At 40.1% G+C, this 22,107-nt stretch overlaps 4 protein-coding genes across 7 annotated transcripts in view; 1 reads left to right on the top strand and 3 right to left on the bottom strand.

The window, feature by feature from the left end:
• Positions 1 to 1,704: 1,704 nt before the first annotated feature.
• abhd6a (abhydrolase domain containing 6, acylglycerol lipase a) lies at positions 1,705 to 10,758 on the bottom strand. 2 transcript variants are annotated; one of them, XM_062544691.1, is made up of 9 exons: positions 10,634 to 10,758; positions 9,243 to 9,374; positions 6,585 to 6,741; positions 5,838 to 5,951; positions 5,414 to 5,546; positions 4,274 to 4,431; positions 4,101 to 4,155; positions 3,883 to 3,983; positions 1,705 to 2,269 (listed from the first exon to the last, which is right to left on the bottom strand). In XM_062544691.1, exons 2-9 carry the CDS (start codon positions 9,359 to 9,361, stop codon positions 2,087 to 2,089), a joined length of 1,020 nt encoding a protein of 339 aa, XP_062400675.1. In that variant the 5' UTR covers positions 9,362 to 9,374; positions 10,634 to 10,758; the 3' UTR covers positions 1,705 to 2,086. The 2 variants fall into 2 exon arrangements, with proteins under 2 accessions (XP_062400675.1, XP_062400674.1); XM_062544690.1 differs by having other exon boundaries at positions 10,588 to 10,736.
• Positions 10,097 to 14,853, top strand: LOC134091944 (deoxyribonuclease gamma-like). Of its 3 annotated transcripts, none has more exons than XM_062544695.1 (9): positions 10,097 to 10,170; positions 11,400 to 11,656; positions 12,027 to 12,115; positions 12,214 to 12,306; positions 12,390 to 12,502; positions 12,649 to 12,719; positions 13,298 to 13,455; positions 13,696 to 13,792; positions 14,106 to 14,853. In XM_062544695.1, the coding sequence occupies exons 2-9, from the start codon at positions 11,519 to 11,521 to the stop codon at positions 14,172 to 14,174; spliced, it is 828 nt and encodes a 275-aa protein (XP_062400679.1). In that variant the 5' UTR covers positions 10,097 to 10,170; positions 11,400 to 11,518; the 3' UTR covers positions 14,175 to 14,853. The 3 variants fall into 3 exon arrangements, with proteins under 3 accessions (XP_062400679.1, XP_062400678.1, XP_062400677.1); XM_062544694.1 differs by having other exon boundaries at positions 10,098 to 10,170; positions 12,217 to 12,306; positions 12,607 to 12,719; XM_062544693.1 differs by having other exon boundaries at positions 10,102 to 10,170; positions 12,607 to 12,719.
• Positions 14,854 to 14,925: 72 nt separating this feature from the next.
• LOC134092701 (protein SPMIP1) lies at positions 14,926 to 15,363 on the bottom strand. Its single transcript, XM_062545730.1, has one exon. It carries the CDS (start codon positions 15,361 to 15,363, stop codon positions 14,926 to 14,928), a length of 438 nt encoding a protein of 145 aa, XP_062401714.1.
• A 1,738-nt stretch (positions 15,364 to 17,101) lies between these two features.
• flnbl (filamin B, like) overlaps positions 17,102 to 22,107 on the bottom strand; it is a 53,582-nt gene continuing 48,576 nt past the window's right edge. Inside the window, exons 42-46 of the mRNA XM_062544689.1 lie at positions 21,889 to 22,021; positions 19,711 to 19,887; positions 18,834 to 19,052; positions 18,535 to 18,738; positions 17,102 to 18,253 (exon numbers count right to left, since the gene is read on the bottom strand). Coding sequence (XP_062400673.1) covers positions 18,066 to 18,253; positions 18,535 to 18,738; positions 18,834 to 19,052; positions 19,711 to 19,887; positions 21,889 to 22,021 — 921 coding nt within the window. The 3' untranslated portion in view covers positions 17,102 to 18,065. The remainder of the gene's footprint in view (positions 18,254 to 18,534; positions 18,739 to 18,833; positions 19,053 to 19,710; positions 19,888 to 21,888; positions 22,022 to 22,107) is intronic.

Raw genomic sequence — 22,107 nt, 5'->3', positions numbered from 1 at the left:
TTTTTGACATTTGTGAACTTCATACTTTTTGAGATATTTACGATAAAAGAGTTTAAAATTCCCATAGAGTTTACATTGAGATCCTTTGGCGGCAAAGACTAATTGTTACGTCAGTGCTCAGCTGTCAGTAATCAAGGATCTTTGATCCAAACTAAAGCCATGCCACCGCTGCAACCTGAATGTTTTGTCTACTCATTAAACTGTAGCTGCGTGCTGAGTAGGCTACTAACTTTCTTTTAGGTCTATGCTACTAACAGCTATGAAAACATTCTACCATGCCATAGCTGCTGTAGGCTAAACCAGGACGTTATCGTCTTGTCTCCTGTTAGGCTACTCCTAACTTGATTTGTTTATATCGTTACAGTAACCGGTTTGCTCTCGGTAACGTTATCAACAGCTAAAGACAATCTAACCTAACGTCAACGTAAATCTAACACTGTATTTAGCTAACGACAACCAAACTTGCTCCAGGCTAGGTTTTTCGGTATCATTCACAAATTAAAAACCTTTGTTAACAGCTTGTACATTCCTATTAGGACAATCACACACCTGGAGACACTTCGAAGAACATACTAGCTCATCCTGTACAAATATCCTACTGTAAGCTAACGTTACATTTGCTAGATATCCTACCTGTTGCTGCATCATAGTTGATTGGCGTTGTTTGACATTGTATTCCGTATTCCAATGGTGTCTATGGCCTACTTTTAACCTGCATTCGTGTAGATATGAAGGCTATATAAGCTATCCTACCAGTCGTTTCACTGTAGGCTACTAAAGTGTCAGCTCTTGCAACTCGTTTGAAGTTGCCTACTTCATTTCAGTCTTAAATTCTAATAGCCTAAATGAAGAGTTATTTTCCATAATAGCCTATATCCACAATTTTGATGCATTTTCATAAATCACTTTTTAAATGTGACTTTCCAAGTAATTTCAGTGGAAATGTAATTGGGTTATTGTTATTTATCTATTCTTCTGTACGTAGCCTAGTTGTCTTTTTAACTATAGACCTAATAGGAATGTTTTACACAGTCAGCAACCTTTTTGCATTTACATGCAATGGTAATTCCTTCCATGGAATTACATTTTCTAGTTATTATTATTAGGCTATTAGATTTGGACATGGGCCTACTGTAGGATAAAAGATGCTACTCCGTTGCCCTTGAAAAGGATTCCATGATCCATGTCTACTGAGAAACATTGAAAGGGACATAATATTTTTTGATTTATGTTTGCTGTCATGAATTCCAAAATAGCCGACTTTGGGCTCCTTACTGAAGTCTGAGGTCAGATTTTGGGGGTCCATCTTTTTTAATCACTGGGGCATCTGAATCATTATATCATGCTCTCTGTCATTTGTGTCAGACTGTGTGTTTAGCTAATAATAATACATTTTTTGTAGCTGCTGTACTTACATTTCTTTGTCAATATCTGTACAATCCCTCGCCACCTTCGTTTCACTTTCAGCTCAGTGTTACCACACATCTAAAATGATTTTCGACTACAATTTTCAGGATAATAGCCTAGGCTACTCACACAGTTACTTTAAAATCACTTATTTCATAATATCTCCAACATAGTCCATTTGCAATACTAAATTATAGACAAAATGGACACATACCCCCACAAAACTTTTGTGTAAGTCTTACTGGTTCTTTTTCCAGTACATATTGACTCATAGTGTTTTACACACAACACTGCAGGTACTTTCAGAAAGACATGACATGTTTAATTTGAACGACACTGTGACTTTTCAATCCAACAGGATGCAATGTCACAGAAATAAGTGAAACAGAAGTGAGTATGTATGAGGTATATCATTCTGAAAAATAAAACTCTATCCAAAGACATTAGACTGTTGTGACCTAGAATCAATGTAGCAATAAAATTAACTGCATTTGGCACATCAAAAAATTCATTTTCAGGTAGTTCACATTGTGCTGATTATTTCCCAGTGTTTCCCCATCCTGCAGAGAGTGTTAGGATTTAGGGCAAAATCCCTGAGTCATATAGCTATATAGAAAAATATTCATAAATTACAATGCACTCTGAGTGTGCACCTCTGATAAATAGAATCCGAACTGCCTCAAGAAAGTTTCTTGCTGCTAGCACAGCCTGCATTCTGCTGAGCAATGATAAAGTCCATCATGAGCTGGGCAGTCTTACGGGGCCGTTCCATCACCACCGAATGGCCACATTTATCCAGGAGATCCACCTGACAACCCGGCAATGCTTCAGCCAATACAGAGGATCCAGAAACATCCACAACCTAATCATGAGGAAAATGTGACAATATGAGCAATCTAGAAAGTGGAAGTGGTTGTAACACTAATAAGTTGTATAATATCACATTAAAAAGAGGGTTTGGAACATCTGGTTTCACAACAAGAACTGGTCTGCCGCTGCTGCATTTTGCTCGTGTGTGCCGCGGTTGAACTTTGACCATGGTGTGCTGTAAATAATAGATATTTTGCGCTGAGCCTGGTTGGAAGCAAGCACACAAAAATCTGTGGGACATTACTTTAACTCTCTCTCTCCCTCTCTCTTCCTCTCTCTCTCTCTCTCTCTCCCTCTCTCTCTCTCTCTCTCTCTCTCCCAAGAGCAACCTAATGGTGAGTGCATACCCCCAATACTTTCTTGTGAGCTCAGTAAAAAACCCTCCTACCATGCACACAAGAAATGTTGAAGCTCACATATTTAACCCCTTTTAAAACAATCTTTACATCTCAATATAACATGTGTCATACTTTGGTCAAAATACTAAAAGAAAGAAGCACAACAGCATCCTTTTCAAGCCTCTCTGCAGAGCCCTGTTCTGAGCATCCCATTTGTGTGCCTATTCCTTTACAAACATGAGCAAATTGCAGAAAAACATTGCTTTGCTTGGACATTTTGGTAACAGGTTTGCGGGATAAAGTCGTACTTTTGGACTTTTGTCCAAATAGGTCAAATTAATGTTGAAATTCTGAACGTCTCATTCTTGTCTCACTTAATCACATTTCCAGACAGGCAGTCCATAAACAAATGACAAGATTTTGTTGTTTCTGTGTTTCTGGTAGCCATGTCAGATACCCAAATACTTGTGTAAAAGCACTGAAAGTGAAGATTTTATAATATGTGACCTTTAAAGGGTTTTTTTCATATGTACATTTGCATATGTCCATGCCAGAGCGATCAGAGTTTTGATCCGTAATCAGAGTTTTAAAATTGCCATTTAACTATAGCTACCAGTGTAGCCAGAGGTTTTCTAGACCGAGGGCTGCCTTACTTTTTGAAGCTGTCCATACATTTAGTCACTGGCTAGGAGAAACAGGTGGGTAGAACCTGCCCGCCTAGTAACTCTGTTCATTTCCATTTCACTGATACTAATCTGGCATATGACGACACACTTTGGCTGCCTAGGTACCAGGCCAATCAGCGACAAGAGGGGATGGTGATGGTTTTGAAATCGAAAATGGCTGTCGTAAACAGTAGGCTTGTAGTAACCGCTGCAAAACATTGGAACTACTCTTATTGTATCTGCAATGTAGGGCACCTTTTTTGGTCAATATCTGTTCAATCCCTCGCCCCACCTTCTTCCATCTCCTCCCGTTTCACTTTCAGCCCAGTGTTACCATCTGACATCTAAAATGACATCTAGATGATTTTTTTTTTTTTGATAAATGAATTTTCAGGATAATACTCACACAGTTTAAAATCACTAATTTCATAATATCTCCAACATAGTCCATTTGCAATACTTTAATGATAGACCGAATGGACACATACCCCCACAAACCTTTTGTATAAGTCTGACTGGTTCTTTTTTCAGTACATATTGACTCGTTTTACACACAACACTGCAGGTATTACAAACGTAAGGTCAAAAGGTTTGTAATATACCTGATCGTGTTTCCCCCAAATAACTTGCAGTGGTGTGGATATTAAGTGCATGTTTTCATGCAAGGAATGCCTGGACTCCTCTCCAACAATCTCCATGAACACTATGGGAGAGTGAAATACATGCAATTGCAAAGTCACTCGTTTGGGAAGAGTATAGTATGTGGTAAGTGGTAATTGTGGTATTATTGCTATTAATGGTAGAATGGTCCATTACAAACCCTCTCGATAAAAGTCATTGTGTGGGACCCGGACATCCACTAATCCCTGAAGTATCTGGAAAAACAATGACACATTTTCCAAGGACGTGTCTAATAATATAGTATACCATATAGAGTATCATCAGAATTTGATTTTTAAAATGAACTGTGCAGAGAAACCACATGCACAGTACCTGCTGAGGTATCTTGAATTTAACAAAGGAGCACAGTTTCAGCATCTCCTCCATCTCTTCAGGACTGGAGGGGATGAGTGGGATACTCTGGGTGTCCTGTGTCTTCTCCAGCTCCTTCAGGCGTTTCACAAAATTATTCTCTGTAGGATATTTCAGACCTGAGAATTATACAGATCAGGGGAGGATAGTGTTATTTAGTGGTCCACACGCAATGCAACCTTCGACAAACATCCACACCTTAATTTGCTTGAATCACTAAACACGTCAAGAGATTATTAGAGAACCAGCATTAAAATGAGTAAAGTAAAGCAAAGACCCATATATTTCCAACAGTGCCCATATATTTTCATCTACCTATCTGAATGATCAAGTTGCATAAGTTATAATAATCAATAGCCTAAAAGTTTCAATAATTAATAATAAAACAAACACTAAGGATTAAAGCTAATACACGCTATACCAGTGCTATTTCAATAATGCTGTTGTACTAACTGAATTCTGAAGCAAAAACAACATTCAACAATATCACATCAAACAACTGACCCACTAAACACAGTAAAGTCAGTCAATGGTAGAGCTATAGCATTTCAGATTCATTTTTTGAATAGCAATGACAGATTCACTACATGTTCAATTGTAGAGTTAAGAGTGCTCCCTTTCTATTACTGAAGAAGCAATGAGAATACACGCTATACCAGTGCTATTTCAATAATGCTGTTGTACTAACTGAATTCTGAAGCAACAACATTCAACAATATCACATCAAACAACTGACCCACTAAACACAGTAAAGTCAGTCAATGGTAGAGCTATAGCATTTCAGATTCATTTTTTGAATGGCAATGACAGATTCACGGTCAATTGTAGAGTTAAGAGTGCTCCCTTTCTCTTACTGAAGAAGCAATGAGAAGTGGCAGGTGACTGCACAACGTTTTACAGTAGACTTCTATTACAATTACATTTCATAGATCTCATAGTGATCATAAAAAATACACTTTCACTTTCTACACATGTATCCTCTGCTGAGGATACTGTGAACCTTACAGTGGGGGCAGCTAATACAGTATATTCTACACAATGAATAATGTATGTGAACATGTGAATACATTTAGTGATCACACATCATTTGAACGGAGAGACCTGCTGGACAGATGAGAGTCAGACTGCAGAGGTCGGCAGGGAAGTGTGCAGCATACACGCCAGCCACATTGCCCCCCATGGACGTGCCCACCAGGTGAAAGGGCTTCTTGTTTAAGTCAATGCTCTCTACAAACTAGACAAAAGGGGTTCAGTAAATACACACAGAACAGTTGTCTTATACCCATGTACTCTGAGTGTTTGCCATATAATACCAAAAAAAGCCTTTTGTGAAAAAAGTCAATTAAACCTTTTATGGTCAACTGCTGGACTGCTGGAGCCATTTAAACTTTCACATCCTGTTACAGTATGTCACTGCCTTAGGTATAAAATAGCTGTAGAAATATAAGAAATTAAAAGACTACTATATTGTTCCTATCCTGTCCTGCCTTGTCAGAGGGTCCAATGTTTACCTAGCACAGCCTACCTGGCGTATTCTCTTGACCTGACCCTCAATGGAGTAGTCTACAGCACTTGTGCGTGTAGTGCCGCCATGGCCCGGCATGTCCACACAAATAATGTGCACATTCTTCTGGAGAAACTGCAAAGATGACAAAACCAGGCAGTACATTTATGAAATGTCAAATATTATGATGTTCATTTGAAATTCAGTCTTAGTACACATTTTAATCACAGTGATCAACTTCTTAATGGACAACAGTGGGCCAACGGTGCCACTTGATAAATCATATTTAGCCTACATTAACACGCACTGCTTCTTTGCATCTACTTTCCATCTCCCTCTCTCTCTTTCTTTTTTAAACCGCACCGTCAGAAAATTTCTAATTGTTCAATACGCAAAGGATTGTGGGTTATTTCTTCACTCCGAGGATCCATCGATGCATCCTCCAAAATTCTCCGAAATTCTCAGAACGAAGGACTCAGTACTTGCTAGAATTTGAAAGCATCCTTGACTTTGGAACAGTGCTTGACGAGATTTGATGACGTAACGTCCTTGAAAAAGTGGCTTGGAAGGAGCAATCCTTGACTTTGAGAAGCACCCTAGGTTTTCCGATGGTCACAAGAGCTTCTAGCACTCCACTCTAGCACTAATGCATTTATGTCACTAGTTCATGGGGATTAAAGTGACACAGGTTACAGACTCCACAGTAGCACATAATATAATAGGAGACACAATATTAGAATAAGTCCTTAATGTAGACTTCTTTTTTACCTTAACCACAGACAGCCACATGTCCTTATGGGCAGAAAACCCATGAAGCATTAGGATAGAGGGGCGGCTCCCAGGCTTCCCCCGGTGGGAGTAGCAGAACCGGTACCCCTTATATTCTACATGGGCCACCTGCAGGCCCAGTGCTCTGCGCCAATACCTACGTGGAAAAGAGAAAGAAAAGTACAGACAAATTACAATTAGGGTTAGGAGCGGAGTCTCAATCCTTATTCTTCTAAATCTGAGTGCACCATTCGACACCATTGATCATAACATTTTAATTCACCACCTTGTGAAAGGGGTGGTCTCTCTGATAATGTTTCAGGCTTCTTAGGGTGGGTTGCAGAAACAAGGATTAAGCTTTAACTTGGATTAAATCAAGATTTATCCATTAATCCAGTGTACCACACTTTAAACCTAGTTTAAAGATAATCAGGTTTACATTTAACGTTCTGAACTGCACCAAATGTAGTGTGATTAGCTGACATCTTCTGGAGGTTGCCATGTTTTCTGAAAATGTCCTTATTGGGGGTCATGCAATAAATGAATTTATGTGTACATTTACTGACTATGCACCCTGCGGCTGATGGTGTTGAGTGAAGGGTGGGGGATGCATTTGTTGAAATATACTTTTGTACACCAACAGCTGTACCTCACTCCACCCCTGAAATGGCAACTAAACATCACAACCCTCCTCAATAAAGCCCATAAACGGATGTACTTCCTCCGGCAGCTGAAGAAATTTAAGCTGCCGAGGCCCATCATGACTCAGTTCTACACCACCATCATTGAGTCCATTCTCACACACTCCATAATCACCTGGTTCCCTGCTGCAGCGGCCAAGGACCAGGCCAAGCTGCAGCGGGTGATCAAGTCAGCAGAGAGGGTGATTGGCACTCCCTTGCCCTCTCTTAAGTCCCTCCATGACACTGAAGAGGGCAAGTAAGATCATAGCTGATCCCACACACACAGGGAACTGCCCGTTTTCCATCCTCCCCTCTGGGAGAAGGCTGCGGGTGCCCAGGACCAGGACGACCCGCCACCGCCTCAGCTTCTTCCCCACAGCCGTCAGACTGATTAATGGGGCTGGTCCTTTACCACCACCCCTACCCCACTGAGTGTCATCTGAGTGTCACTTGGACATTGAACTATGATTATGACTGATGCCCATCCCATTGCACTTTACTATTATTAATATCAGCACTACCTCTACAGTATCTATGCACTGTTGTCTGTCTGTTGTGTCATCACTGTCTTTGTCTAGCTGCACTATATGTATTGAAGAAAACACACACTGTATTGCTGAAACAAATTCCTATATGTTTTTTTACATAAATGACAATAAAGTACCTTGAACCTTGAACCTTGAACTTTCTTAGATAAACATACACACACATAAACACACACACATGCAGGCAAGCAGGCACACACACACACACACGCAGGATGTTTTCAAAGTGAGGGGGGCCAAATGTAACACTTCAAGGTTTCAATCGTGGATTTTCAAATCATGGTACAACAATGTATTAAGTGGTACAACAAAGCTCGAATTAAGGTTTACAAGGTTTACAAAATTAAGGTTTTACCTATACATGTAGGTTCACCAATCCTTTGATTAGGCCTAATTTTAAAATCCTTGATTAGACTTATTATTATTACAGTGCATGAATACAACTACCAACTACCACCCCCTAGCAACCATCTCAAATACCCTAGCAATATTGATTGAAAGCACACCAACTTTCTCTCCATCCATCTACTTCATATCAGTCATTCAACTATCTGTCCATCAACATCTACACTGTCTATCAACTTTCATGTGTAATTCAAGTACTCCCTCGCAACCATCATAGCAACCACTTTGATTAGCATAGAAACCACTCAGGGGGCCCAGTGTGGGGTGGGCAGGGGACCAAACACAATTTTCTAGTGGGGCTTCATGTTCTCCGGTCGGTGTAGACAAAAAAATCACTATATGACCGCTACGCTAGCTGCGCTAGGGTCGGTCATAATAATTGCTTGCTTGATAATCCCAAAGAAATGCTCTCAAAGGCTGTTCTGTTGGTGATGTTTTTGGCCCACAATTGTTGCTTTGTTGGGGATTTTGTTTTTGATGCTAAACAGGCTTGGTTGTTGACTGGCCGCTATGGGAAATCCCCTACCTATAGGAATTCAACACCTCTCCTGTGTATGTCTGAAATTCATACATTTTACAGTGTCATATACTGTTGGTGAAGGCAATATTTGATTCAGTTGTTGTACATGTGTGTCTGTATATTGAGTCCAAACAAAAGGACAATGTAGTATTGATGTTGTAAATATCATTATCAAGGCTACAAATGTTCCCCATTATGAAGTTAGTAACGTAACGCTTCAAGAGTGAAACACATTCTGTAATTGTGACGTGACAGTCCAGGGGGCAAGTTACACAAGGCCAGCAGCCTGAAGACTGTAGCCAACCTCAACCTTTACTCCAGATACAGAGCCTCAGGACTTGCAACACACTAGCAGTTTGTTAAACCATGAGGCTTAGTGTAATTGTACAGAGGCCGATATGAACACAGAACAAAAATATTCTTATTTGCAGGCAGCCTTAAAAACTGTTGACCTTATCTTCATGAAAAACCCTTCCTTTTACAAATAAACAAGAGTTGACATTACCAGTAATACACCTTTATGAGAGCTGCAGGCCAGAGTAGAAACGAGGCCACAAATGCCAGGATAGGGATGGCTAGTGTGCTTCCAGCAATGAGAAACATGTTCACTACATCCAAGTCCATGGCTGTGCCTCTCCTGAAAAAAAGAAAACAGCAAGGAGTATCTATAAATGACTGGAGTTTATTTTTAAACAAAGCATTGAAAATATCACCTTCACACAATGGCATATTCTTCAATTGTGTACACATTAAGAGAGGTTGCATTTTGGGTGCACCGTGCACATTAAGTGTAGCCTATAGCCTGTATGAGTGAGAAACCGGAATAAGATTCTACATCCCCAAACAGCCCAGAAGGCAAACATTTGGTGACGCCACCCTCACTGTCTGCAACTGCTGTCACAACCAATACACTCACTCAGAACCAGAACAACTCATGCATCATCAACCAAAAGAACAAATCTAGAGCATCAGTATATTACTCCTACACAGCACTTCACCCAGTCAGTTTAAAAATGACCATTGCAGGGACTTTTCATGTGGGAAATATTGTCTTTTTATCTGCAAATATGATAATTATTAAGTGTGTCACACACACACACACACACACACACACACACACACACACACACACACACACACACACACACACGTTCTAGTGCAGGTTAATACCAGATTAGTCAAAACTCCTATTTGCATTTGCAACTTAGAGTAGCCTAACTGACTACGTTTTTTATTAGCCCCACTGTGATTACATATTTTAGCAGTAAGCTCCCTCGGACGAGTACATTCTAACTGGTTTGAGATACAAAATGTGTAGGCCTGCATCCTACACCCAGACAAAAATCGTGGTAGCCTAGGCTGGAGGTTTGGAGCAAAGTGCATCTGTCCCAGAGAGAAGAGACTACACTACAGCATTACAGTCAGCAGCCTGAGTGAGTCTTACTGAAGACGAATATGCACAGGGACGAATATAGCTATCCTATGATCTTAGATCATGAGATAGCTAAACAGAATGTCCTCAATTAGGACAATATAGACTTTCTTTTTTTTTTTTGAAAAAAAAAGTACAACATTTCAAACATAATATTGTCCCCAATGAGGTAGCCTACTCGGTCATAAACATGATCTATTTAAGATTAGGTTGGTTGATCCCCCTACATTTTACATCGAGTAATTATTGTTTCTAATCAATTTCGATAGTCACTTGAGGGCTTTATAAATGTCTGTGCAAGTTCATTTCATGAAATTAAATGCCTTAGCCTTGGCTATTTTATGTCTATCGTTTCGCTGCCCTTCCGAAAACGCACCTACTGTAGCCAATAACATTGCAATATCATACAGAACGTTACCGTAAAATCCAGCCAGAGAACGTTTTTCACAAGATTAGTAGCCTACTTTGTCTTTCAGGTTCTCCTCTCAATCTTGGTCTGACCATTGCAAGGTTTCAGACTCCAGGAAATTCATTTGCGTGATTCCTTCTCTCTTTTTTTAAAGGCATCCTAGCCTGTCCGTTCAAAGACAGAAACATTATGCCGACACAAAAGTGCGCTTGCTGCCAATTGGCTGATAGGCTGTAGGCTTCAGAGAACGCAGCCATGATTAAGACAATATTGTAGAAATGTCTTATTCATAGACATAGTATTATTTCCCACGTCCCGGTGATAGCCTAGGCCTTTATGATTTTAGAGGGCAGAGACTACCTGATGTAGGCCTAGCTTATTCATTTTAAAAGGGTGGTTTGCTTGTTTATTATGGAAGACTTGCCTGGATCTTCATTGAAAGGGTCTGGTAGAAGGTTTTCTTTCCATCAAACATTGAACTGATGTAGCCTATACAGTATGTGGCAGACACACTGGTTTGGGTAGCAGTCATTGTCATATAGCCTACTGTAGTTATAGGCTATAGGCGAAAATTAGCAGCATCACTCACCATAAGCAACATCATTCCATGGCCATGCTGAGCACATAGGCTATACAGTAGGTTATAATCAATAGGCCCGACAAGTCTTTATTTATCTCTTTTCTATAGGCCTACATGCATTGCACCTCACTTTGTAGGCTACATGTCTTTGCTTAAAATGAATGTGTTATGTAGGCCTACAACAGAACAAACATTTCAGATTTGACCTACAGTATCATATCATGTGCCTCTTTTGTTTCAGTTTAAATACAATCACCGGCATTTTCTGAGGTGGGGGTTGGGTTGGAAGAGGAAGTGAACACTTGATAACAGAGAAGGATTTCTACATGTTCTGCTCATTCGACAATAGTTTGTGTTACAATGAGGACGTTCTCTGCTTTGAATCTGCTCATGCTGAGTGTCAGCTATGGGGCAACATTGAAGATATGCTCCTTCAATATACAGTCCTTTGGAGAAAGCAAAATATCCAAGCCTGAAGTAGTGGATGTCATCATACAGGTTGCATCCTTATTCTTTTTATATTTCTGTGTATTTCTGTTTGTAATTTTTGTTCTCATTCTGCATGCACTGAGGAAGGTCATGACATTTCGTACAGATTTCTTTGTGATATTTTTACATTTTACGATATTCTTCATTTCTACATTTTGTTTAGTGTTTGCATTTTATGTTTGCTTCCTCCTGGTTGAGCTGAACATTTCTAAAAAGTTGATACACAAAGTTTCAAAGTTATTTATGAGTGAGAACTATGCAGTTTCAAAAAAGCTGCCAGGACTGAAAAAGAAGGTTGGCTCGGATTTAGGGCCTTCCTGAGAGTTGTGGGCTAATAGAAGGGTTTATTGTCTGTCCTTTGTTGCCTCTTCTTTTGCAGTGTATTGCCCGCTGTGACATAATGCTTATAATGGAAATCAAAGATAGTCGAGAATTAGCTTTCCCACAGCTGATGATGAAGCTCAACAGGTATTCATTCATGTCATGGGAGCATCTGTGAATGAATGTATACTTGCTTACTGTAAAATTATTAATCTGGATTGACCATTACACATGTTTTTCAACAGCAGGTACAGCTCCAGAAGGAATGAATATGATTTTGTAATCAGTGACAGGTTGGGCAGAAAGGCTTACAAGGAACAATATGCCTTTATTTACAGGTACTTTCTAGCATATATTCCTTTATGCAAAACTGGAAAACATGCACATTTCCTATATTTACTACAGAACTCTGATTTTTCAGGAAGAGGTCGGTGTCCATAAAGGATGTGTATCAGTACCCTGATTTACAGACTGGGGACGAAGATGTGTTTGCCCGAGAACCTTTCATTGTATGGTTTTCCTCACCAAAGACTGGTAAATTAAATAATTAATTCTGTGAGTAAATTTGAGAAAGAGGGATGAAAATGTATATGATGGCTCTTGATAGAGAATAAAAACGTTGCTATTGCATATATTAGAGGTGAAGGACTTTGTCATCATTCCGATTCACACCATGCCAGAGGCTGCAGTTCGGGAGATTGATGAGCTCTTTGATGTGTTTGAGGATGTCCAACAGCAATGGACATCAGAGGTATGAGAGCAATGATGTCAACCTTTGTTTTTCATTGATATTTGAATGACTATTTTGTGTTTTAGAGTACATTTACTATACAAGTGACATTTACTCTATACCCTATGAGTGACATTTACTCTATACCTTATGAGTGACATTCGAATGAGTTGATGGCCATATTCAAATTTGCAGTGGTCTCTTAATTTTGAGAGTCAACTCATTCAAATGTCATCAGCAACCATAGGATGACATCAGAAAAATGAGAAATCTTATTTTTTTCCAGAGCTGTAGGCCTACATATATTGTATATATTGAAATAATCTTACCAGAAAACCCCAGAAGTCTTTTTATACGGAAAACAATACAAAGAGTAATAACACAGTTTAAAGATAATAAGCAGTTTTTGCAATGCAATGTAAATATGTCTCCAGTGTTTGAGTCCCACAGGTAATGTAGTAACATGAGACTTGTTTAAAGAAGTGAAACTGATCCGCAGGGTCCAATTTCAGCCCTGCTGTGGGTCCAGGTGACCTGAGCTGTCCTCTCATGGCACTGCTTCTGCTTTCCACTTTCTCATGTCTCACTTCTCTCCACAGAACGTTATCATCATGGGAGATTTCAATGCTGCTTGTGGCTATGTTCCCAAGAGGCAGTGGAATAACATACGCCTGCGTTCTGATAGCAGCTTCCTCTGGCTTACTGATGACAGTGTTGACACCACTGTGAAACAGTCCACCAATTGTGCCTATGACAGGTCAGCTACCAATGACCGATCAGCTCACCTTTTGTAAATAATACTGATGAATGGTATTCACACTAAAACAAGAAATGCATAGGCTATCATTTACTTATCAGTGAAGAACGCAGGTCCCTCAAATGACTTTTGATCATGAGCTTCTGTTATTCAAATGTATTATATTGGTGTGTATTGAGTCAAATTTAAACTCTATAGGGCTAGACTATATAAATGATATTTTCCTTCATCTGTCTGCAGAGTGGTGCTCCATGGTGAAAGAATGATCCAGGCAATCAAGCCTTCCTCTATGGAGGTGTTTGATTTCAAAACAGAGTATGGACTCACAGACCAGCAGGTTGGTTTTTCTTCTAGATACAGTAGACTTAAATTGATATATTGAATGAAACATACATATCTATGTAAATACAAGTGAGCCATGATATGAGGATTTCAATTTAGTATTTGCTTAGTATCCTTATTATTTGATTACTATACTATTATTACCAGAAACAGTGGTAATAATAGTATAGTATTATTATACTATATAATATAATATAATATATTAATATATAATAATACCCCCTCCCAAGGGTTAGGGTTAGCAATGACTTACCCCCCCCTTATCATTCTTTATCGTCCAGAAATGATACTGATGTTATTTATCCTAGGCTCTTGCTGTAAGTGATCATTTCCCCCTGGGCTTCACCATGGGTTCTGTCCAACGTAGAAGAGGCTGATGGGATTAACTCACAAGTGGATGGTTTTAATTGATTATGATAAAATGACATGACTCCTGTTTTGGCATACATTTATATTTACAATTTTACCTGACCAAAGCCCATGTAGAAATGGCTGACAAAGCTTTGCTGCGCTTTAGATGACTGCAATTGTACCGGGAAAGGGTCAGGTGATTATGTATGTAAATCATAAGACATCTGAGTACAAAGTACAAAATTCTATGATATCAACCATTTTACCTGTTTTCACCACTGGCACTGGTACCAGTATGTTTCCCAATGTTCCACTGTAGCTCATTTAAACACTTTAATGATGTTAGTGTACTTTGAATTAATCAAGAAACAAATGACAATTTAGTGAAGACGGAGTTGTAAATAGTCAATGTTTAGATTTTACACAAACAAATGTAATTGAGAGATGTCACCACATAGTTGATTATCCCAGACGATCTGTTGCAATGGGGACATTAAAAATGCCATTCCTGGCATAAAAAGTGCTCCTTACAATCCCCGACCTCCCATTAGTTGGTGATCTGTATATTTTTTCATAGTCACCTGGGGAAACGTTAACATAGTTTAACATAGTAATACATTTCCTCAGTTTTTAATTCACACTGATATACAGCATTCATATACATTATATCATATTGAAATTTGCCATTAATAAAAGTTAAGATTATTTGTCTGTTGTCATGAGTAGCCAAAGCAACTAATGTAATTAATGAGAAAATAACACATTTAATCCGAAAACCTATTTGCTATGCTTTCCCTTACCAAGTCTCCAGCCGTAGTCCCAGGAGGACAGTATCGGGTAGTCAAACCTCTCGTCTGGACCCTTCAGTGCACGATGCCGCAGGTAGAGGTGGCGGCCCTTCCCCTCTTTGGAGAAGCCCTGGTAGAGTGCTTCCCTGGTCTCAGGTGTAACAGGTCGCATCAGTGGGGCCTCGCTGAGGTGCGGCTTTACTTTAGGGGAGGGTGCTCGCTTCCCCTCAGGCAGGTTGACCAGAGGAGGCAGGACGGGTTTGGGAACAGTCAGCTGAGGAAGGCCCTGAGCCTTGGCCCGATGAGAAGTGAAGCTCATCGGATAGTCCTTACCGTATCTCATTTTCCACGCTAGCCTGGTGTAGGCCTCCTTCATGATCAACTCACGGTAACAATTCTGGTTCTGTGTAGTCAGGAGGCTTCTCATTTTCAGGCTGATAAAAGATGCTTTTCTCTTAATTTCCTATAGAATTTCTGTTTCTGGCCACTCTTCCTATCTCTTTGCCTTCGTCTTGCTTTGTATCGATCTCACTCTTATGTGTGTATAACTACATTTCTGTCTGTGTGTGTGTGCATCTCTCTCTCTCTCTGCTTCTCCCAAGGGGGTAAGAGGAGCACTGACACAGAAACCCAAGAGCAGGAGTAGCCCTCCCCATGGCAACCTAATCACAAAGCAGGACACCGCACACTCCAAAATGGGGAGAGGAAGGAAGAGAGGATTTGCAGTCTCATATGCCCCCTCCCCTCCCTTCCTCTCAACCTTCAGAATGCTGACAGAACAAAAGTGTTCCATACTGCGGCATAGAAGCAAGAGCCTGATATTCCTACTGAAGAAACACAGATTTCACACATTTTACATTATTCATTAGGAATTAGGCATTAGTCACCTCCAAATTCATCCAAACAAACATAACTAAACTCTAATTATTGTGACATTATAAAATTAAAACCATCATAAAATTCCAACTCTGCATTGTGCAATGCCCTATTTTGATGTGAATATCAGGCAGCTACCCTCTTTGTCCAGATAGTGGCAGTGAAGTGCCTTTAAATACATGCTTTACAATTGCAGTTCTTCAGGCAGGGAAGTCCTTTAGGAGAGACATTTTAATCTCTGTAGGAACAATGAGAATGCCTGGATAGAAGTTGAGTTTTGAAATGCATTGCACATTTTGTAATATAGACTTTAACCTAAAACAACCTATTATTGTCACTGCACTGTGTAATGTTCTATAGCCTACGCATTTCTATCAGTATTTGAGCTCCCTCAGTATCAATCTTATGACACTGGTGTTACGAGGACTGGATTTACTCTGATGAGCTGGGGGATTGTAACAGAAGCATGTTTTTGTTGTGTTCCTGCTTTTAGTCTAACAAACGTCATTCTATTCAAATTTAGTTAATGTAACTTTGCATTGGCAATACTATGAAATTGGGCAAAGAAACAACTCTCTCCCATTTATTTAGAATAGAATAGAATAGAACGTTGGGGAGTTTCATCTCACTGTTCATGCCTTCTGGAGTTCAACTTTAGATTGTAAAAAACACATGCTGCATTTGATATTTAAGGTTGCTTCATTGTTTCCAAATAAACATCCTTTGACCAAAAACAATTACTTCCTGTCTATAGCAATGCGAAATATGTCTTGGAACAACAATAGCCTCTGCCCTTCATTTGAAATGTATTCATGAACTCATGTAGCATATGCTTTTATGCAAAGTGCCTACAAAATGAGGATTAGCAGGGGGCACAGTGGCAGCAGGCTACAGCACCCATATAATACCATGTACAGGTCCTAGTGCCCATTGGGACCCAGGTTTGAATCTGACCTGCGGTCATATCCCAATCCCTCCCCATCTCTCTCCCTCTCCCACTCGCCTGTTATGGATCTTTACTATCCAAATATTATGCTAGCATTATAATTAAGGTTGTATATCTTCAATAATAATAAAACAATATTATCAACAGATTACCAATATTAGCAATAGCTTTAACTAGCATTTTAACCGTTGATGGTCTAATGAATTTGCCTCTGCATAGCATTTAAAGATACACAAATTTTGCATGGACTAGCCTACAACATTCCCCTAAATGAAAATGTAATATTTCTTAATTCCATTTCACTCATTATTGAGTGTGTTCCATCCATGACAACACACATTGCGATGCTCCAGTTTTTGTTTTATTTAATAAATCACAAATGTACAGTACATAATTTATTGAGCCACGTTAAGGCACAGGGAGATACTACAAACAGTGAAAAGATTTTCTCTCACATTAAAACAATCCTCAAAAATATTTTTTCAACATTCATGTATCAAAACTATTATATTTAAGCAACATAAGACAACATAGTTTTATTCCAAACTCTACTTCTGAATAGTATTCTGAATTGAGTTAATATTAAGAGTCCACTATGGCCAACCAAAGACAGAGAAATAATAAAGATGGTTGTTTTGGTGATACGGAGTGTGTTGGCTAAAAATACCTAAACGGCTGCATAGACATTGTTTGTCAGATCTTGACATCAGTCCAGAATTCAAGATCTGAAGTAGTCTAGGTAGTGTCTATGTGAGATAACTGGCACTGCAGCACAAGATCTGAAGTAGTCTAGGTAGTGTCTATGTGAGATAACTGCCACTGCAGCACAAGGAGGTGACAGAAGATAATTTATGCATAAAAACACATGTAAACACCACACTGTAAAGTGTTGTGAAAAATGAAATCTTGCATCACATATTTGGTAGTGGACATAATCATTTGCATTTTATGGATAAGTCTGAGTGTACATGACGCCTACATGCTGATGAGAACACAAACAAGGACAAAATGAAGATGACATCAATAGTAAATGATGGGCCACATGGTTGTTAAATACTACTTATTTACTTACTAATAAATATATTAAGGCCTGTTCATAAATGACAGGGTGAAACCAGAACTCTTTTTTTTAATTGAGGTGTGGGAAATTGTTTGCTTTTAAACACAATGTAAAATGTCACCTGTATTCATTTTACATGTAGAGTATATTGAAGTGCAAATTTGTCTGGTGTATTCTACAGCACTGGGCTTCACGGAGTGGGTTTGGCTATCCTCCTGCTCATGTCCCGGTGTCTAAGTGACGAGACTCATGGGACAGTGACATGGAAGGGCGACCCAGGGATGTGCTCCTCACCCCACTTCACAGCCAGCACGTAGCTGCCGCGCTCCTTTAGCACATAGCTGACGTTGTACTGCAGATTCCCCATGTGCTTCACCATCACCTCTTCACACGGCGTGTTCGGCCCATGTACACCAACCAGCAGCATATTCTTACCTGTTATGGACGCAGACACAGAGGGCAACAGAGACACAGAGACTGTCATGAAAATGCACAATGATTAACATTATCCTATTATCTTTTAAAAGTGTGAAAAGTCAAGGACTTTGGTGCATAAGCAATGCCCAGATTTGGGTGTGCTAAACATTAAAAGCATGTGGAAGAATTGTGATCATAATGAGTAATGAGCTAGAGCTGTATTTATTCCCTTAATGTGTTCCTCATTAAATAGTGGTACATGGTACAGCAACAAAAAAGAACATTTAAATACTTCTCACCTGCTTGGCTACAGTCCACAGAGAAGCTGCTCTTCTGGCCAATAAAGGCCTTGCTCAGGCCTGGGCCTCTGCTCAGGACCTTGCTAGCGTCTGAGGCAGCCCGGGGCAGGGCACTATGGACAGCAGCAGCACTGTGCTTAGTGACCGGGTCTACCATCAGTGTGGACGTTTCACTGGCATTGGTTACATTCACCAGACGAGGGCCTACGGACAGGGAGTCAAAACAAACAAGGTCAGGATGCCTGTAGACAAGCTGAAGAATGTACAGTATCACATAACCCAGAAGATAAAAAAGCTACCTGTGACTTTGGCCTTGAAGGGGCTGCCGGTGATGTGATTGGGCCCTCCATACTTGATGCTGATTAGATAGTTGCCGGGGGCCATGGGTGTGTACTGCACCTTGTAGCCCTCTGGGCACTCCTGGCACTCCATCTTCACCTTGGATGGGCCCTCTATGGTCACAGCCAGAGAGCCTGGCCCGGCTTTAATGCTGTTGATGGTGAACTCTGCCTGGTTACCTGGTGTCAGATAAGAACAGGCACACGATGGCTTCAGGTACTCCATTGATGTGACAACAAAACACAAGTGAGTTGATTCAGCCTGGTTAGCCATACAGTCGGATACGCATGCAAAGCCTTCTTTTTGTACAGATCTGTTGCTTAGTTACAGTTAACATTGGGAATCCCTCACAGTGGCAGAACCAACACAGATTTTAAGATAAATTAAGTTGGTGAATTAGTTGTACATTATTAATACATAAAAGTAGTATTACATAAAAGTATGTAAGCATTGTCTGAAAAAAATAATTCATAAGTAGGCCTACACTTCATAAATTTGCCTTTCAGTGTCTGGTTTGAAAATATCCATTTTGAAGTGTCAGGTGTTGCTCTGTTTTGTGCTATGTTCCTAGAGGCTAAAGCAAGAATGAAAATCGAAAAAATCACAACCAAGTAGTCACAGTGGTACCTAATGCAAAAAGTGTTATTTCTTCCCTAACCTGACATCACCTTTCTAACTCTTGTCTTGCAAGTGTGTTGCCATTGCAGCAGCACAATGAAGTTCTTTTGCGTTAAAATATTCCAACCTCATTTTGATGACGGGCAGAACAATAGGAGTCTCTGTCAACTGTACTATGTAACTTCATCAATCTGACCAGTAACATGCCAGTGAACTCACCTGTTGTGCCTCTTTCCAGACCAGCTCCGTATGCGCTAACTAGGCCGGCATCTCCACTCTGTCCTGGCTCACCCACCCGCACCTGGAATGGACTGCCAGGGATGTGGCTGCCATTGAACTTGACATCAATGGCGTGGATGCCGTTCTCACGAGGGATGAAACGAATGGCATATTTGCCTAAAGAGAGGTCAAGGTGGTGTTAATTACTGTGTTATTCTAAACACTGTTGTCCAATGAAAAGCATGGATTTTACATTTAAAGTTAGCGTCTGTGATTCTGGTTCTGGCAAGAGGTTGCTGATATTTCAGTTCAACAGTCTCAGGAAGAGGATCCTGAGGACCAATGTGCTAAGATCACAAGTGTTTCGTATGCAGCAAAACCATTTTCTCAATGAAAACAGAGACTGCATGCTGCATCAATACCATGATGACAACCATGAGTGCTGGGAGGTATGGCCAAAAATGTATATCACGGTATTTTTTTTTTTCATGCATAATCATGTGTTCACAACATTTTCAAGGGCAATTGCAGTCAAAATACAGGACTTTTACTATGCAAATTTCACAAACATACTTCTAAACCTACGGTACACAAAAAGTAGTGCAACCTGCAATAATTATACTTGTGCTTCAAGTTCAAGCCCAGGTAGGCTACATTACACAGTTTTCAAGGAAATATAAAAAGGAAATATAAAACAAGTGGGATTTAGTGAAGAGACTACTCCGCTAATATGCGTTCTCTGTCAAATAGGCCCATCAGACACATGCCGTGGTTTACACTTAACGTTAGTGGTCTAACGTCAACAGAATAATTCACGTGGATGTCTGGTTAGCCTATCAAGCTAGGCAAAACGTTAACAAAAAAAATTGTCAGAAATCTGTAGAAGGCGGCGATAAAGTTTGTCATTGAGATATTGTCCCAACTGAATTCAATGACCATTTTTCAACGACGACGAACAATTATTTTTCATTCATGTTTTTTAATAACAAACTATCTGAAATAAACAGATGAATAAACAAACATTTTGAAATAAAGACAAATAAGCAGTCCAACAGATCGTCACAAACTCATGATCGGGCAGGCAAATCTCCCCTCTTCCTGCTACTATTATACGCATACGTAGAACAGTTCACAATCCCAGAATGCAGCTGTCCTTGATGTGGGCGGGGCTTGATGTCAAGCCTCGCCTTCCCGGCCCGCGGGCCGCAGCGAGCTTTACTTGAAACCCTGCATCTGTCCATTCCCATGCAGTTCCTCCTACACGAAGGCCATCACATTGTCTATGGCCAACTGATGTCGCCTCCTGCACAGTCCAAGTTCACGACACCCCCGCGCTTATCGTCGTTGAAAAACGGTCATTGAATTCAGTCAATGTAAGCTACAAAAATTGGTTGAACCCGGGTCAATTGAATGCTAGACGAGAGAGCTAACGATGCCCCGCTCGATGTTGTATGCATGTGGGAACAATATCCCAGTAAGAAACTTTATCGCCGCCTTTTACAGATTTCTGACTTTTTAAAATTGCAACATTTTTTTTCCGAAACTTTTGACTTTTTCTCGAAAATTTCTTTTTTTCTTTTTTCTCAGAGATTTAGAATAAATATATTACTTCATGGCCCTATAGCTCTTCCGTAAGATCATGACTAACTAGCCAGCTAGTATTGTTCAGTTCATACCTGTAACATGCTTTACTTGCTACTTGGATCATTTCAGCGAGTATTATTAAGGTAAGATGAATGATAAGATCATTAAGCTTTCCTGTTTTCAGTGGGTTCCAGCTAGTTACAGCTGTTGAACAATCTCTTCCAATGTAGGCTATTAAGTCCTATAATGCGTTTCTTTGACAAGGGAAACAATTATGTAGCCTTTTCTGTGTCAAAGGAAAAATTAAGCCTTAATAGGGGAAAAACGTGAGGTGTCTTAGGCCCTATGCCACAACCTCCACTGTTTACCTTCACCATGCGTGTTTAGAAGCGCAGCATTGAAAAGGGTCCCGTCTGAAACAATGTCGCGTGACACAGCATTCCGCCCAGGGTGTAATCAAATACACCGGTATGGCGGTATATTAAAAATTCATATCATAACGAAAAAATACACCGGTATTCAGTGTGAACCGGTATACCGCCCAGCACTAACCATGTTATCTTTATGCAAACCTTTTGCTGTAGATGGGCTCACCTTGCTCTAGCTCGGACACAACACACTCCTCCAAGGCTCCGGATGGGCTGTGCACTTTAGCATTGATGGAGCCCTGAGCGCCATTCAGGCTCACTGCAAACGAGGCTGGCTGGTTGGCTTTTAAACCTGACTCCTGATGAGCAGCCAACAACAGATTATTTAACACATCCCTTCCCCATCTCCTACAAATAACACCCCTTTGATATTGTGTGCAGAAGT

The sequence above is a fragment of the Sardina pilchardus genome, chromosome 9 (assembly GCF_963854185.1).
Source record: "Sardina pilchardus chromosome 9, fSarPil1.1, whole genome shotgun sequence".
Classification (NCBI taxonomy): domain Eukaryota; kingdom Metazoa; phylum Chordata; class Actinopteri; order Clupeiformes; family Clupeidae; genus Sardina; species Sardina pilchardus.
This window is presented reverse-complemented; position numbering and strand designations above follow the sequence as displayed.

Excerpts from the sequence above, each read along its gene's own strand:
- abhd6a (XM_062544691.1), bottom strand. The coding sequence starts at position 9,361 with ATGGACTTGGATGTAGTGAACATGTTTCTCATTGCTGGAAGCACACTA. Across the intron at positions 5,547-5,837 it reads AGGTCAAGAGAATACGCCAG|TTTGTAGAGAGCATTGACTT; the intron begins GTAGGCTGTGCT and ends CCTTTTGTCTAG. Across the intron at positions 3,984-4,100 it reads CAATGACTTTTATCGAGAGG|TGTTCATGGAGATTGTTGGA; the intron begins GTTTGTAATGGA and ends ACTCTCCCATAG.
- LOC134092701 (XM_062545730.1), bottom strand. The coding sequence starts at position 15,363 with ATGAGAAGCCTCCTGACTACACAGAACCAGAATTGTTACCGTGAGTTG.
- LOC134091944 (XM_062544693.1), top strand. The coding sequence starts at position 11,519 with ATGAGGACGTTCTCTGCTTTGAATCTGCTCATGCTGAGTGTCAGCTAT. Across the intron at positions 11,657-12,026 it reads TAGTGGATGTCATCATACAG|TGTATTGCCCGCTGTGACAT; the intron begins GTTGCATCCTTA and ends CTTCTTTTGCAG. Across the intron at positions 12,720-13,297 it reads AACAGCAATGGACATCAGAG|AACGTTATCATCATGGGAGA; the intron begins GTATGAGAGCAA and ends TTCTCTCCACAG.